This window comes from Talpa europaea (genome assembly GCF_964194135.1).
Source record: "Talpa europaea genome assembly, chromosome: 6".
NCBI classification, from domain to species: domain Eukaryota; kingdom Metazoa; phylum Chordata; class Mammalia; order Eulipotyphla; family Talpidae; genus Talpa; species Talpa europaea.
The window spans coordinates 27,938,734-27,956,749 of record NC_140072.1 but is presented as its reverse complement, the minus strand read 5'-3'; the positions used below and the strand labels follow the sequence as shown (position 1 = coordinate 27,956,749).

At 48.6% G+C, this 18,016-nt stretch overlaps 1 protein-coding gene across 1 annotated transcript in view; it reads right to left on the bottom strand.

The window, feature by feature from the left end:
• EPAS1 (endothelial PAS domain protein 1) overlaps positions 1-13,963 on the bottom strand; it is a gene marked incomplete at both ends in the record, with an annotated part of 78,287 nt that extends 64,324 nt beyond the window's left edge. Inside the window, 2 exons of the mRNA XM_084234781.1 lie at positions 13,340-13,393; positions 13,941-13,963. Coding sequence (XP_084090907.1) covers positions 13,340-13,393; positions 13,941-13,963 — 77 coding nt within the window. The remainder of the gene's footprint in view (positions 1-13,339; positions 13,394-13,940) is intronic.
• Between the last annotated feature and the right edge of the window lie 4,053 nt (positions 13,964-18,016).

The following is an 18,016-nucleotide window of genomic DNA, read 5'->3' as shown; positions in this document are numbered from 1 at the left end:
TTCCTGAGAAAAAGGGCCTCAACGTGAGTGATGTGTTAGACTGGACCAGGCAGAAGTGGGGCTGTAGTCCTCGGGACCCCCTCCTCCCCGTTGCCTCTGTCAGGTGGAGCAGTGGTGTTTCAACACACAGAATCAGCCACGTAGGGAATGACACCCACCCAATCACTGCCCCTGGCCTGACAATTGCTAATTGTGGTCAGGACCGACAGCGGCATTCTCCTGGGACTTTGCTGTGTATTTCCAGACCCAACACACAATGGACCCTACTCCTCCGGTGTAAACATTGCCAAATAAGACAAACAATAACATCACCAGAACATAAAAATAAGGTACCCAGAGAGAACGCTGGTCAGTAGACAGAGGCTGGGGCCGGGGTCTGTTAATGTGCCCTCCAAGTCTCTGGCTTTGAGATCACATTTTGTGTCTTAATTGTTTCATCTATGTGAGGAGAATGACAACTACTATAATCTACATAAATTAAATACTGAACAAATATATGAATTATAATGCAGGGTTGAAGACAAAGACCCAGCCACCCTGCATTAAATATTTCCCTTAACAAATATTTAAAGGAACATTTTAGGGCCTGGCACTGCCCTAAACACTAAGGATATCTTGGTATGTAAATCAACACAGTCCCTGCCCTTGAGGAAGGTATGACTAGAGGGGGCTACAGATAATAAACAGACAAATAAATTACAGCATGTAGGAAGAGGTGTTAAAAAAAACAAACCAAAACAGGAGAACAGGGTGGGGGGATGGACATTAACTGAGGGAGGTTGGGAAAAGCTTTCCTGAGGTGGTGATATTTAAGCTGAGCTCTGAGGCCCAAGTTAGCTGGCTAGTTTCGGGTGGGGCTGAGGGAAGGGCAAGGTCAAGCACAAGAGGTGTCAGGGATGCTGTGGGCGACGGATCTGAGGCCAGGGTGGAGTGACTCGCCAAGTCTCATGGTCAGTGTGTGGCAGAGCCAGGCCCCTGACACCTAAAGCCTCTTCTCAGGAGGCCATGGTAGCCTCTCGGCGTCAGTATGCCCCTGGTTTCTGGACTTCCCAATAAATTGTCTGACTTTTCAAAGACCTTGTCTCACTTACTTAAGCCCTTCTGGAGCTCACAATTAGGTCTTGCTCATAACACACCAAGCAAATGGGGCCTGGCAGATGTGGTGCAGATATAGCCATTTAGGTCTAGAAATTTGGGGTGCTAAATTAAATGCAAATTCAAAACATGACAGGATGGCGACTGGCATGGACCCTTCTCTTCTCTACACAAGAAAGGAGAACAGAGCAGGCAAAAGTGAACACCTTGATGCCTTGGTGTTACCAGATTTTCTAACATCTCAAAGAATGGGAAAAGTATAACTCATACCCTGAAGTCACCATTGGCAAGAGTCCATAACCTTGACAAGCACAGCTGGGGCAGTGGGGAAGGGGATTTAAAAGCCTGCAAGCAAGTGTCTCCTTTTATATTCTCCTGAAAGTCTTCCAGCTGCAGTTAAATCACTTCAACTGGTAATGATGAATAATTATATTGCTATACTTGTTAATAAAGATGCCTTAAAGGTCTGCACTTTATACTTTCTATTGAGATAATGGCTGCAAAAATGATTAAGTGTGATATGCTTTAAAAATGCGTGCTTTTATTAAAACTCTCATTTATGTCACCCTCATATTAGTCTTCAAAAAAAGTTATGATGTCTACCCCATATTTAGAAATAGGACACATACAGAAAGATTCAATGACCCATTCTAGGTCACAGTCAGCAAAGGACCTAGAAAGTCTTCAGACTCCTGAAGACCTGAGAGCCCCTCTGAACTTCACATGGAGGAAGGCTTTGCCAGTCACACAAAAGAAGTAGAGGGCCCCTGACAGTATTTGCAACCTGTTCTGGCAAGACAAAGGCTGAGAAATGTGGAATTCTGGAGGTCATCCCGACACTAATTTTGGAGGCAAAGGAATTCAAGTGGGTAAAAGTTTGTCCTTTTCCAGAATAAACATGTACTCTGCCTTAGCCCAGAACATCAAACCCAAGGAGAATTCGGCTGCCATCTTTACCTTTGTAATATTTGGATCCCTGCAAGAAGCTACAGGTGGCCCAGATCATGCAGTTTATACTAAACTCAAGATGGAACATGATTTTAAATGTTCTCAAATCAATGAGGAAAGATGGAATCTGTGTACAAGTCAGCTCAGACTCCTTTCTACCTGGGTCCTCTGGCATCAGGATCTCCCAAGGTCTGAAGCAAGCTAATAGCTGTAGTCACTATCCCACTACTAAGTGCTCCCAGGTCTCAGCACCCCACTAACCTAGGTGGGGAGCAGTTTGCTAGGAGCTCAGCAGAGGCAAAGATGGAATTTTTCTTTTTTTTTAAGATTTATTTATTTATACAAGAACTGGGGTATAGTCAGGGGCGTGGGAGGCTGAAAGAATTCACCAGAGCCAGAGTGGGGAGCAGAACAGGCAGACAGACCAAAGACACTGCTGAGGGGAGCAGCGGGCGAGGCAGGAGAGGTCTGCCGTGCCATGAGGGTTTCTCCCTGGCCGGCTGGGAATCGAACCCATGCTGCAGAGGCTGCGGACAGCTTCACAGCACCGTGCTCAAACCACTGCACAACCGCGGAGGCCCAAAGATAGAATTTTTCAAAAGGAACTTTTACACTGGAAAGGAAAAGGGGAAAAAAAAAAAAAACACAAGGGAATAGACATGGCAAGATCACAGGCTCCAGACCTCAAGATCCATTCACAGAATAGCTTGGGGAGGACACGTATCCTTCCTGAGGCCTACGTGGAGCTGTGGAAGGTAGATGCTAGACTCAACTTTCTAGTTCTTGCTAGATTTGAGTAAACACCACTTTCTAGTCTATGAGGTTTCTTGGGTTATCTTTGAGGCAGATTCCCAGGAATAGTCCAAGTTCCCCCACAGCCCCATATGTCAGCCTGGGTTGCAGGGGCGCAGAAGGTCTGCCACCTGCTGGCCCATGAGAGGAAGGCTCCCTCCACCTGGCCTCAGAGGGTGCCCCACCTGGCCTCAGAGGGTGCCCCCCTGGGCTCAGGCCCAATGTCCAGTAGCCTCATAGAGTAGGCGTTTAATGACTGCTGAACAAACCGATCCTGCTTGGGCTGACCAGCAATCTCCCAGTTCTACAACCACTTACTTGCTACCGAGGGGATGCAAAAGGAATAGATGAGACACACAGTTGTCACCATGAGATTAAATTCCAAGCCCAGAGCTTTCAGGAGCTCCAGTCTCCCTCGAAGTACCATTGGATAGGACAAGCCAAAGTCACTTGCTTGGCTTTTGCTGGTCCCTGGTGTGGGGCTGACTCCAGTGACTCAGGATCTCTGGCCAAGGCCCTGCTCACAGTGTCCAGCCATGACCTTAAGTGCTTCTAAATACCTCTAGGGGGAAGGTTACACCTGCTGCGGGAGGGGAAGGTCCCAGCTGCCCTCCTCAGGTGACTCCAGAAAAATGGTTCCCTTTTTTTTTTTTTTTTGGTCTTTTGGCAGCATCTTGCCTAGAATGTCAGTGCTCTGGCTTTAGGGAACACTGTAGTCCCTGAACAGGAAAGGACAAGGCCCATGAATGGCTGGGTGGGCCAGTGGTGCTCCACATACAGAGAGCGATTACCAGTGGTTGAAAGACCAACAAGGGGGTGGTCTGACTCCCATGAGGTGGTTTCTAGAGTGTTGATGGGACTGCCCTGCATTTCCACAATGATGAGATTAAAACTCCTAGAATCTGGAATGAAAAAGGAGAAGAAGGGATAGAAGGAAAGTCCTTATCAAATTATCAAGGAGACAAAGATTTTACCATTAAAATAAGAATTTAGGAATGAGGGTCCCTGTAGCCTCCCCCAAGCCTGAAGTAAGTTATTTTAAAGCTATTTTAGAATACAGTAAAAGGTCTTACTCTGCACAGTAGGAGGCGTGTGAGTGTGTGTGTGTGTGACCCAGAGCAATTTGAGCATATTTGCAGATGACTGATTTCCTTAGGGCTGTATGTGGGGACATTTGTCATCTACAGCCTTTAAAGTCATCATAATGGAGGACAACCATGGCTTCCTCTAACCAGCCCCTTGGTGCTCATATTTGAGCCAGGGTTCTGGGTGGAAGATAATGGAGGTGCCCTTCCTATCCCACCAATTCCCAAGAGAGGTATGCACTGCCCTGTGGTTCCCAGGCAGCCCAATGATTACATCATAAGACAACTCAGGGAGGAACTGTCCCAAAACTTCTCAACACCAGCCCAAACTAGGTTCTTATCTCCCACCCATCAACAGACCTCCAGGTTCAACTCTGGAAGGAGGGGCTCACCAACCCTGGCCTATACATCCTGTTTATTTCTCCTCCTCACTGACTGGAGCTCCTCCCTACAACTGGAATGTGCCAAACCCCTCAGCCTATCCAAATTCTACCTAATCTCCAAGACCTGTTCTTAATGCTTCTTCATTAAGTATCCCTCTAATCTACTGATTACCTCCCTTTATAGCTGCTCACAACACACAAGATCTATTGACCTTCATTCACTCACAATTACTATCAATCTTCCACTGTTTGCTCAATGTTTTATCTGAGCTACTTTTGACTTCCTGACAAGAGAGTCCTATTTTAAAGATGGGGCTAAGACACCCATTAATATAGTCACTCCGTATTGTTTTAAGCTAATTGTTTTAAGAATTCCTTGATCCTCCACTAGATCACAGACCCACTGAGTAGAGGGGCCCATCTAATTTTCTCTTTGTAGCCTCACTGAGATTTTGGTAGATAACCTAGGAAGGTTTACTGAAAGTGATGATATTTTCCACAAACCTCACTCCATGCATGGTGGATGAAACAATGAGGATGAAAAGCTGATGGGAACAAACATTTCTGCCAGTGCCACTAACTCTGCACTAAACTCCCCAAGTTCCTAATAGAATCACTGGGTCAACAAACAATTACTAGGTACCCACATGAGCGTGTTTCCAGTGCTGTGGGGAGCAAGAACAGAAAAAGAGGACAGGTTCCTCGTTCTTGGGCTCAATACAGAGATCAGGGTGGTGATCAGAGACAGATACATACGCAGACACTCAAAAGTCAAGTTGCAAAAACACCATACAAATAATAAAACACAGTCTGAAGACCATATCGACGCAGAGGTGCCCAATGTGCTATTAATGGAAGGTTCCCCCAGGGAAGATGATTTCAGAGCTGAGAGCTGATAATCCCTTGCACACACTTTCCACCTGGCTTTTTCAACTTTGAGATTAACTCTTTTGCTAGCCCTTGCCTTGCCTGATTTAGGACATTGTTAAGTGGAACATTAACGTAATACTAGCCTGATGTTTGCATTTGATGTAAAATCACATTATCAATCAAACCTGCCTGTGATCCCCTAATTTTTCCTTTTCCTTTTTTAAGGAAACTGAGTAAAGGACTCAAATCTACATGAAAATTTTCATGAAAAAATACATGAGAAATGCCAAACCCAAAAGGATCTCTGGCCAAGGATCTCTTGGCTTTCCAAGGGATTTAAGGAACAGCAACAAAGCAATTCTATGATTTTTTTTTTTTAACTAAGTATGATTTTAGGGACCCCAACAGGCCAGGCATTATAGTGCACAAAAGATAAATCAACACCCTTGCCCTGGGGCAATATGCAATGTTGTTGGAAAGAAAACAGGTTTCATTGCATAACAAGGAATACAATCCAGTGGGCTCTTTTGGCAAACACAAGGAATTGCTTGAAAGGAGTGGGAAAGGGAGGTGCTGTTTGAGAATTACTGCAGAGGTTCTTTAGGAGTTGGGAAGCCTGGGCTCCTCTAGAAGGTGGGAGACATTTGAGCAGAAAGAGAGGAGGCCATCTAAGGTGGTGGGACTCTGTTGGGGACAGGGGCAGGAAGGAGTCCTGTGATGTGGGATATGTAAGCTTTTGTGGAGGAGGGAGAAGGGAGGTTTGTGTAGGGTAAGGAAAAGGTATCAGGCTTTTCTGCCTCCCGCCATCAGGATAAATGAGGGAACCCTGTGGTCCTGAATGCATGCCTGATGGCGGGCACCTGAAGGGGGTACACCTGGGCTGAGAGACTGGGCTTTTCAGGGTGGCGTCACGGGGATGCCAGAAGAAGCCAAGAATGAGTAGAAGCAGAGAGAGAAGCAGAGAAGGCCAGAGAGCCCAGATAGAGTGAAGACTTGCTGGGGGCTGGGAGGCCTGCCAGCCTCCCTGCCCCCCGGTCCCCCTACCTGCCATGTACATGGTAAATCCCAATAAAAGACCTGCAAAAGCCACTGAGGACTCTGACTCCTCCTTTACCCGGTCTGCATGGGATCAGAAAACCTGCCCTGTGTCCATTCCTACCCTTACAGTTTGTGTATTGGGAGCTCATGCTGGGTGATGGTGAATGGCGTGAGATGGCTGGAGGAGGGTTCCTCATCCTTAGTGAGAGGAATTCCCACTGCCATGTAGACTGCCCTGGGAAAGAAAATGAGGTCAATGATCCAAGTCTTCATTCAGGCTCTGAGTGTGTCGAGTTAATCCTTGGTGATCTTTAGAAGAAACATTCTCAAATCCACAAAAGAAACTCCTTTCCCACCCTGAAGACATTCTGAGGACATGACAAACCTGCCTGAAACAGGCTGAAAATAAGGTAATATCAGCACCATGTAAACCTCTGCTAAGAGTCTAGGAAAGCTACATTAGCAGGCAGGCTGCTTCCCAGCCCTGAGATAGGAGGAGATGCATGGGCACTAATTCCCCTAAAATGCCAACAGACTCAAGGGGGGGGGGGGGAGGGCTTCTTCCTGACTTCTTGATCATCTCAAAGAGTCTCACCAGACAGGAGGGGCACAACAGCTGAGCCAGACAAGCAGACTTACTCAAGGAAGTGAGAAAAGAGAGAGGCCTCTGGCTCCCATGCCCCACCCTCCATTAATTCCCCAAGTCCCTGGTATAGAATAAAAGACAAATTCCTGCTGCATGGTGATATGGTTACATTTATAGAAGCTCCCTTGTCACCAGCAAAATGTGACCTTCATACTTTTCTTATCTTAATATCTGGGTAAACATTTGTTGTGCAAGCACACAAATAAAGGTTCTAAAGGTGAAATGTGGTGTGTCCAGTAACACCACACTGCTCCAGACCCAGGCACCAGTGAGCCCTTTTGGCTCTGCAGATGGCTTCTCTCTCCCTTCACCCCGGGCACCAAAATTAGCTTCATCAACCTCAGCAGAGGTGGAGTGAAAGCTGCCATTCTAAAATAGCACCCCAGAACTCTGGGGAGCACAGGAGAGAAATACAAGGGAATAATGGCTTGTAGACACCAAAGAAAGCAATTTCACTGGAGTGCTCTTTAAGCCAAATACATAGGAAATAAATATTATCAGGATTCATTTGGGAATCTTTATAGTTCTAAAGTGAACTTTGATTCCCTGAATCTCCCATTTGGTTTATTTTATAGGCCCTGATTTAGTCCATTAAGCACGATTGTTTCCATTTAGAAAAATATTCTAGATGTCATGTTCATTCAAAAGTGTCCATCAAATGTCCTGTTGTTACAGAGCAACCCCAATATTAAACGGGTTCCTGGCTGTGGGTCCTCACCCGCGCGCTTTAAAGGGACTTATGAATACTTTACTACAGACATGCAAAAGGGTTAATAAAAGGTTTATTTACAAGAGAAAAAGAAATAAGGAAAATATACAACTCAGGGAGAAAATAGGGAAATAAAGTCTTTAATGCGTCCTACCCGATCTGACGACCTGGAAACCCAAAGTCACTCTCAGAGCTGGCCGGACGCTGCCAGCTGGCCGAGAGCCCCCAAAGCCCACGTGTCTGCCTTTTGTATCCACCTGGCTGCTTAACCCCACCCTCAGGTCCCAGCCATCTTCCCTTTGGTGGTGATGGGATTTGGAGTTCCCAGTGTCTTTGGCTTTGGCCTGGGGTGGGGGTGGAGTCCACAAAGCCTATGTGGAATTTGCTTTGGGACATCCTTTTCCCCCTAACAATGTGATTTAACTAAAATTTTACTAACTTGCACAGTTCTTTTAGTTCTAGAACACCCTATAAAACAGCATGTATCCCATTTCCCCATATACTCTAGACTTGATTTTTTTCTTTATTTCTAAGCTCCAAAGAATGGAGCTTGAACAGTTTCTCACAAGCATAATTTTCCGTTCTTTCCAAATGGAATTCATACCGAGTCAAGCAATGGATTTTGTGTGTGTGTGTGCTTAAAGCCACTCTTTCCTGCAACTGTGTATGACGTATTTTTCCAGGACAATCTTTCTCAATACTCCAAAGTGCTTCAGCAACAGGAAGTCATAAAGGTAGGAAGGAGGCCTGTAAATATTTGCTGTAATTACTCATTAGTAATAAGAATAGTAGGTATTGGAGTTTGAGTCACCCCCTTTGTGCTCTGGGCTCATTACCTTGAAAGGTATCCTGAGGGGATACCTAGGGACCTGGTGTCCCCACAGACCCCTGAGTCCTGTTCTATTTCATTGTAGATAGTGTTGTTTGTTTCCTTCAACAGTTGGAGCCCCTAAATATAAAATTAAAAGAGTGTCTTGCCCTTCCTTCCCCATCCCCTGCCCAGTGGAAGTCAGGACAAATCTTTTACAAAGTGGTGACAACTTTTAAAAAAGTGAAAAATTTTACCAAGAGTAAAATACATGTATTTGCTAATACAAATCCAACATCAAGAGTAAGAGACACAGCACAGTCATTTAAGTGATTACCAAAAAAATAATCATATACTTTAATTGATGTGCTTTAAAAGGTTTAGAAAATGCTTTTGAACTCAAGGTGAGCTCAGATGTCCACTTAAGGGGGACATAGCAAATTAGTGACACCCTGTAGACATCAGTCGTGAGCAGAGCAACTCCCACAGAAAATGAGACCAGAAACATCAACTCAAGTTGTTACAGAGCTGACAATTTCTAAAAGGAGTGTAATAGTGGCTGTACCCCAGCATTTGTGGGCTGTCAACACAGCTGCAGGGGTTAGCCCCCAGAATCACAACTGCGAGGGCAGCACTGTGGAGTCAGTGTATGCTGTTTTATGTCCCAGCCTTACTCCCTAAAATCTCTCTTCTGCTATGATGCCAGCACTAGCCTTTCAGGTTTGATTTTTTTTTTTTTTAAATCTGGGCAGGGGGTGAGTGTTCCAAAAGGGGATGCAAGAAGTCACCAGAGAAACAGAAGAGAGTTCTAATTATCTACTTGCATGACTTTGTACAATTGGGAAAATGTCAGATGGGAGCATGGCAAATACAAGCATCTTTTAAATAGGGTCATTTTCCTTACTGACAAGCCACCCTTTCTGAACGACCTTTCCAAGAGAGAAAAGGAATTGTTTCCCAGTATCGTTATCTTGCATAGAAGTTACTAAAAGACTGATACTGAAAAAAGTTATTTCAAAGCTGAAGAATTTTTTCAAGTAAGAGAAAAAAAATGTGCATCCTGGGAACTCATGAAGTTTTTGGTATTCATGCTCCAGGAGTTTTGTTGATGTACAAGTGGCCCCTGGAAACGATCAAAGGCAGTCAAGTAAACTTATATTTTTTGAGAAATCAGAAAAAAAAAAAAGGTCACTTAGAAGTAGATGACATTCCTGTTCATTCTGCACCTGTGTCCTTGATGCCAGAGAGCTCCCAGGGCTCTGCCACTGGACTTGACCTCACGCTTCCAGATCAGTCCTGCGGCTTTTAACAGTGAGATCAGACAATGAACTACACCCAACCTCCCCTTGCGAGTTGCAGACGCTGTGAGGGGCAGGTGCTCATGTGTCGATAGCAAACAGGCAGTAGTTGTGAGCACGGCTTGTTTCTTTCTCTGCTACATGTGCCCGTGTATTATGGATTAGAGCACCAAAGAAATTCAAGAAGCCGTTCTAGACCCACAGTGCAGAGGCCAGTGGCATGACGGCTGTGAAAGTTTGGGGCTTACCAGAGAAAGGGCTCTATAAAAATGCAACATGTTATTACTGCAGCGATCACAGCTATTCTTTATTCTCCCATCCATTCTTTCCTTCCTGTGCTTGCAATTTCAAAACATCAAAAGGGCCAGAGGAAGTCTTGTGCATCTTGATTTGGAGATGGTTCTCAGAAGCCACAGAGGAAGGGCTTCTAACAGCTACTTCTGCACAATGGAGTCTGAAGGCTAAAGTAATTATTGAAGTCTTGCCACCAATTAAGGGTGGGAGGTAGAAAGCTTTGAACTTTGGGGGGCAGTAGAGAACTGCCTCCTGTTAGAGTTGAGAAAAGCCCGAAAAATAAGGATTTCCAGGACTTCCAAGTCCACCCTTCAGATCTTCAAGCCCTGTCTGAGTGTGAGATTCAATACCAGCGATGAGTCACAAAAAAGTAATTATAATAATTATAAATATAGTAACAAAAGCAGTTATCATTTATAGAGCACTTACCACAAGTCAGGCATGGTATTAAATACTTTACGTCTTGGGTAAGGGAAGGCGGTATGGGCCACTGCTTAGAGGACGGACTCTGGAGACACTTTGCCCTGTTCCAATCCCAGCTCCACCCTTACTGCCTATTTGACCTTTGGCAGTTAACCTTTCCACATTTCAGCTCTCCCATCAGCAAAGCTTGTTTAATAACAGGGTTTAGATCACAGAGTTTTTATGAGGATTAAGAGTTAATCAACATAAAGTTCTGAGGACAGTGCTGACATAAACGACGAAGTACTCAGGGTTTTTGTTTAGTTCTACTGCATGTGTGATTTCTACTCAGGACACACAACTTCCTAGTACATGAAAGGACCTCCAGTGGAAAATGTGGTCATCCATTTGCATGGCTGTTTTTCGAAGTATGAACACAATGAAGATCCCTGTGCCAGGCTCTCAGCTCCCCTTCCTTCCATTACTCAGGGCAGACATGTGGGTACACAGACAGGGCAGCTGGGCACAGGTACAGATAAGTCAACCACAGAACATTTACTAGATGCACATACTAACTTTCTCCCCCATCTGCAAGGCAGGAAGAGACACTGGCACTGACATGGGAGAAGTGCCTAGGACCTGAACAGACAGATGCAGAAATGTGAGGCAGTCCCCCAATCAGACATCTAAGAGCACCTATTCTTTTTCCAGATCACAGAAACTTTGAAAAGCTATTGAGAGTTGCAGAGACTTCCCTCAGGAAAGAGAGTGCTTATACACATAGTACCTTGCACCCAATTTAGAGCTTCAAAGGTCACCCCAGAAAGGCCACTCACAAAGCCCAGGGGAAGAAGTTCTGTGCCTTTCAGGCCTTCCCGAGGTCACAGCTGTCTTCACTGCTGTCCTCAGTGTGATCAGGACCTATATATACTCTTATTGCTCCTGCAGCCCTATTAGATGCCTTTGTGTGTCTTCACCCAAAGCCAAGTGTGTAAGAACAGTAAACATCCAATGTTGGGGGTCTGTTATGTTCTAAGTACATGACAGGGAATATTCTTGAACCCTCCATTTGTCCTTGCTCTCCTGAAGCCCAGCCTAACCCCCATTTGACCTTCGCTCAGAGTCAGTCTTCATGCTGATGGCAACAGTAACTCTGTGTGATTCCAGGGAAAATATCTCCCATCCAAAATGCACACAATACTTTTAAATAATTGTGTGTGCTGTGTGTGTAATTGCTTCCTGAAATGCTACTAGGTTTTTAACTTCAAAAGATTTAATCCTAACAAAAAGGTTGCATGGAAGCTGCTAGCTGCTTATATCTTTAGTTAAGCTTCCTTGTGTGTCCTTCCTACTTCCAGTCAAACTAAACAACTTGAAGACGAGGAGGACCAAATCCCTTATGTCTTGAATTCCTCTTCAGCATTTTATCCAGAATAGGAGTCGGTGTTCTATATACACTGTTGTCTTGTTGCTTTATACCATGATGCAAACCGCAGAGCTGGTTTTCATCATGAGAATGACAGCATGATACTGAGGAGTGTGGGGGTAAAGGATATTAGGGACCCTGAGAGCAAACACTGCTGATTTTTACAATATTGGCAAAAATCCTACTTATTATGAACTATCAGTAAGTGTCAATGATAAAAGAAAAAGGGAAGACTCATTAGACTTAAAAATAACAACAATAAAAACTCATGACAGTATGTGGAACAGAACTGGGAAAATATAAAAAGTAAATACTACCAAATGGATTCCCTGAGAAATGAAAAAAAAAACCTAAATCTTGAAATAATTAATGATAGCAAATATTTTCAAATACATTGGGCTAATATTCTGGAACACTAAGTATTATCCAATTGGTTTCTAATATTTGTAACATTTTATAGAATACATTCCTAGAAAGTTGAGGATTATCCTGCATGCATATAGTAAGGGGAGAGTAACTGATCATCTAAGTGAATTAAACAGATTTAGTTTTATGGTTTTCACTCCGAGTGAGAAAGCCAACTTATTTAGGACAGGAATCAATCTAATAACTGCTGCATGGGGGCTGACAGGGAATTATCCACAAAGCACTCTACTCTACCAGGGAACAGTCCTTGCGCTGGTTTTATTTAATGAGGTCCACATACAAGTGAATTTTTTTCTAAGTGAAATAAAGGGAGAACAGTACAACAATGAATTCATACTTGCCAGAGTTTTCAGATACCGGAACCAGCCCAACTCTGCTTCCTTTTTTTTTTTTTGCAAAAAGCCAACAATCACTCAAGCTGTAGCCTGGAGTCTTTTATAATTGTCTAGAAAGGCAAATCTCCGTTATACAAGGTTCAGTGGTTTGGGGGTGGCGCACTAATCATTTGGAAATTGTCCTCTCTGTCTAGAGGTATTTCAAGGCTAGTCGTAATGAATCTGGGTTCCGATTCCTATCAGCACTTGTGACTGGTAGAAGGCACTTAACTTTTCAGGGCCTTGGTTTTCTCATCCAGAAAGAGAGAGGATTTCTACTCTCCCTTATAAAATAATTCTAAACTTGCCATCAGTGACATCGAAAACACCTGTAGTATCCACAGCAGTCTTTTGAACTCATGAAAACAGTATGAGTTGAATGTTAAGTACCTGAACTATACTATGTTACATCAGTTGTAGATCGTCCCTGTGTTCTTGGAATCAGGTGTCAAATGTTGAAGGAATACATGGAGGAACTATACTTAAGTTGAGGAAAAGCTGTCCAGCACTATTTTTCCAAGAACTGGAAAAGATGGACTTTTTATTTTTAGCAGAGGAACAATTCAGTCCAGCTGGCAGAGAAGAGGAGATAGTTTGAAAACTCGTGTCCACATGTCATTAACTCCTCTGGCACCACAGGCCCCACACTAAGCAGTGCAAGCCTATGTGAAAGGTACGCTAACCTGATCTGGCTCAGGGGCTGGACCTTGATCCCTAATTTTCCAAGAACTTCATTTCTATTTACCTGATCCACTGTCCAATCTCCATGCACTTAAGGACTTTCAGACTCATTTCTCTCCTAGAGGAGGGACACAGGATTGTTTTATCAGGTGAGTCATCCTGATAATTCCTACTACTTTTCCATTTGCCTGAACCACTCTCCAATTGCCATGCTCCTAAAAACTTTCAGATGTCCCCAAGAGAATGAAGTCAGAAATTGTTTTATCAGGAGGTGAATCATCCTGACACTTTCCAGTGCTTCACAAAATCAGGAACTTTGGTTATTGAGACATACTTCACGCCAGAGAGAGGTACAAAAAAAGTGTGTGGAGCGGGTTTCAGACCATATCTGGTGCACTTCACATATCCCCTACCACGAATGAGTGCACGCAGGCACCCCCTATCAAGGCAGCCAACCAGGTTTAGAAAGGAAAGTCTTTATTATTAAACATTAACATATCCATCCACACATGAACATTTTGGAACAAAATAATCCTGACCCATTTCTGGAAGGGCTGCTATTAGAAGGAACATGGCAAATGCTCAGTACATCTTGAATTTGGAAAAGTGTTCTCTGAATCGGAAGTAACAATTTTTTTTAAAGAACTGGTGCACAAAATCCTCACCTGAGATCTCTCTTGGCAGGCATCTCACTGCACTTGTGAGGCACTTTACAGAAGCTAAAGACAATCACTTACAGGACACACCAACTTTCCATGCATTGCTTCACATATTTTGGCCACCCTTGGTGCCAAAAGGAGCCTGCAGTCAGCAGAATTAGGCACAAAAAGCAAACGTCTTAAAACAATTAGTCCAACAGGAATTGGACAACCCCTCATGGGGCTCTGGATGGAGAGGGACAAGCTGTTTACCTTGTCAGTCAGGGGTACAAAACTCAAGGCACCTCACAGAAGGCAGATACCCGCTCAGGGCACAGCACCCGCAGGTGCCTCCTAGGCGTTTCACCCGCAACCCCGCCGTGGTTCTGAAAGCAGCCGCGCTTGGGACTGACTCGGAGTCTGATTATGCAACATCTCCCCCTGGTCTCTTTCAGGCCGCCTCTCCTCTATCTCTGCGCCAGGCGTCTAACACCACAGCCGGGTGTGTTGAAATAGCTTTCTCCCCGCGCCCAAGTTTCTTGAGACGATTCGCATACAAAATGGCACAGGACCCGGAGCTGAGCCGCGCGGGAGAAGCTCACACTTCACACATCTGTCAAGATTACCATCAGGCCCCACCTCCCTGGATTGCGAAATTCACGGACAGGCATCACAGTTGTAAAATGTACAATAAATTCCCTCACCGGCTCTGAAACCCAGAGCCCGCGCAGAGGCAGTGACTGTAACTTGGGGTTTTGATTGTGAAGTTCTGTAAGTGGCATCAGGATGCAGGCTATGTTGGTTTTTCAATAACGGTTGGAATCTTAGAAGTTTCTTCCCTGCTTCGCTGCCCTCCAAAGACACCGGCCCCCAGGGGTGCCATCCCCTGAGGTCTCAGGACCCCAGTACTCAAGTCAAGGATCCCTCACCCGTCTCAGGCCTTGGGGCGCCGCCGTGACGCAGGAGGAAGCGCTTGGGCCGTGAGGGGGCAGCCAGCCGGACGCAGCCTTCCCCCCAGCGATCTCGGGGCGCCCCTCCAGAACCCACGCTCTAGTTTATCAACCCTCATCGGTGCCCCGAGGTGGGAACCGCCGCTTAGACCAGCGGATACACGGCTTCTGGCTTCGGTCCCGCACTGGAAGTCCGAGCTAGAGCAAATCAACGCGGACGCTCACTCTCACGGCCTGCACCCCTCTCCCTTCGGGGCTTGGTCCCCTCATGCCTACGCCGCCCCGGCCCCTCGGGCAGGTCCCGCGACTCTGAGCCGCCCAATTGGCAGCGCGTTTGATTCCAGTTTCGCGCAACTCAGCCCTGCAAGTCGCAGCCTCGCACCGGGCCGAAAGCTCCAGCGCGCCCGGGAGGGAGCTCCTAGTGGAGAGAGGCGCGGGGCGCTAGGCAGCCAGCCCCACGGACTGCGGGGGGGGCGACGCTGCACCCTCGCCGGCGCAGCCCCGCAGCGCGCTCACCCTCGCAGAGCAAGGGCCAGACCAGGCCTGGAGCGGCCGGGAGGGGGCGGGAGGGCAGTGAGAGTTGGCTGGAGTCGCCTCTCACCCAGTTCCAGAGGCTGGCGAGGGCAGGCTGGCGAGGGTGGCTGCCCTTCTCCGCTCTCCTGGGAGAGAGAGGCACAGGGACCTGCCTGGTCCTCGGCCCCGCCACCCCTCCCTGCACACCAAGACACCTGCCCCGCGAGGCGGCGCGGCCCCGCTGCGCGCTCTCCTCCCGAGCCAAGGTGCGGGGCCAGCCAGCGAGGTTCTCCGAGCTCCAGCTGGGACTGGAGACCCGGAATGGGGCTCGATGCTGCGGCCAGACCCGGTGGCAGGCGAGCACTCCGGCGCTGCTCTCCGCTTCCGGCCCCTTTCCAGTTTGGGGAGCAGGGAGGAGGGCACAGCAGCTCGTTTGGAAGGACTCGAGGGTCCCGAGAAAAAAGTAGATGCTGCCCCGCACGCAAGACCTGAGAAAATCTCCAGTTGACCTCAGCCTAACCAAGCAAGAAACACTTCAACCTGCTGGCCTTGAGCGTTTGAGGGGCAGGAGCGGGGCGAGCGGGTTGAGGCGGCACCTCTGGCATCCAGGGCCACCTCCACGGCCTCCAAGCCCGGGTGCGGGAACAAATTCCCGACGGCTGCGGCTCACAGAATTCTCCCCCGCGAATCCGCAGCTCGGCGCCCCCACCCGCAACCCCCGGCACCTGCTCTCCCCACTCAACACTCGCCACGCCGACCCTCGGGCCTCATCGCGCCGGCCAGGCGCAGCCGGGTGGTGCCCTCGGACCCGCGCCCTCGCCGGCGCGGACTCCCGTTTACCTTTTCTTCTCCTTGTCAGCTGTCATTGTGGCCGTGGCCCTCGGAAGCGCCGAACAGCCGGGCTCCCCGCCGGCGGAGGCTGTGACCACTGTCTTCACCGCGGTCCTCACGCAGTCCCTGCGGCCAGGTCCGGTGGAAAAGGCCCCAAGCGCTCGCAGGTTCTTAGCGCCCCGCACAGTCAGGTGGAAGTCTGGGCGCAGCTGGCTAGGTGCGGGGGCTGGGGGTGGAGAAAGGTGACGGGAAGCAACCTGCACGGGGAGGCGGGGTCGGGGTAGGGAGTGGGAGGAGGCTGTCAAATGCAAAAGGCCAGCGCGAAGGGGGCTGAAGTTCCTTTTTCCTTGGAAGAGAAGTCACTTTTCTGGGACTTCAAAAAAGTGAAAAGCGGCCGGAACGCAGGGCGTTGGAGGAGCCGGTGGCCGGGCGGGCGCTGAGATGACCATACAGTCTCAGGACACTGCCGAGGATTGTACGGCCGCCTCAGGAGCGCGGGGGCGGGCGCGCGGCGGGCGCCGGCGTTGTGCTGCTGGCCGCTCCCGACTGTCCCGTGCCGAGGGCTGCCAGCCCACTTTAAAAACTCCGGCGGCCTTTGCTGGGGAGGCCACGAGGGGCGCGGGCTCCGGGGCGGGGGCGGGCGCACGCCGGCTGGCCCCGCCCCCGCCCGCGCCCCCGCCCGCGCCCCCGCCCGCGCCCCGCCCGCGCCCCGCCGTGCCGCGCGCCCGGGCAGCCCACTGCGTCCCGGCCAATCGCGAGGCGCGGCTGCGGCCTCTGCCCTGACCCCGGCCCGCCTCCTGCCCCCGCGCTCGGCTCGCGGCGGCCTGCCCGCCCCGCCTGCTCCCTAGGCGGTTCCAGAAGTTGTTTTTGAGGTCGCCGGGGTGGCGGGCGGGAAGGTGGGACACCGTACCTGGGAGGCGCAGCCTAGGTGGGCTCCGCGGCAGAGGAGTCAGTTTCCGGGAGCGCTGCGGGGCGCGGGTGTCCCGCCACCCCCGCCGTGCCCTTGGGACGAGGGCGAGCCTGCGAGCGCGTGGGTCCCGCGCCCACGGCGCCTCGCGGAGCCATTACGCGGTGCGGCGTGGCCCCGAGGATCGGGTGGGTAGTTCCCAGGGCCCCAGCTGTGCCGGGTCTGGGCGATGCGCTCTTTTGAACAGAAAGCACCTGGCTGTGCCCTTTTGGTGGAGAAGCAGGGAGACAGATCACCTGCCCCATTGGATCGGAAAGAAACAGTGGAGTGAAACAACTCCAGGGCCAAGACTGTGCTTCCTTCCCTCCACCTGCCTGGCATTGCGTCGCGGGTGTGGTTCTGGCGGGCATGCGGGACTGGATGGGCCTTGAACGTACCTGGCACCTTTTTCCCAACACCTGGCCACCACTGAGCGGGTCCAGTGCGGAATTTGACAAGTCATTCTGGCTTCCCTGTGTGATTTTGGGGTAGGAGTTGATAGGACGCCCTCAAATCACAGGATCTCAGGCCGGCGCCGTGTCTTTGGGCTACAAGTGTTGTGTGTGGGGAGATGAGGGATCTAAGGGGCAGGCTGTTAGAGCTCGGGGATCTCCCAGCTGTGCTAGAAATGCTGCCTTGTATCTGCAGAGCTGTCCCAGACTGGAAAGAACTCTGCTCAGTCAGCCTCTGCCCTGCTTACCTTAAGGTTATCCAGCAGAACTGCGTTCGGAAAGGACGGGGGAAATTCATTTTTTGGAAGACAGCTGTACTGACCACTATCCACTGACAATAATTCTTCATTTCTTAGAGCTAAAAAGAAACTTCTCTGAAGAGGAAATGCAAATGGCCAACAGGCATATGAA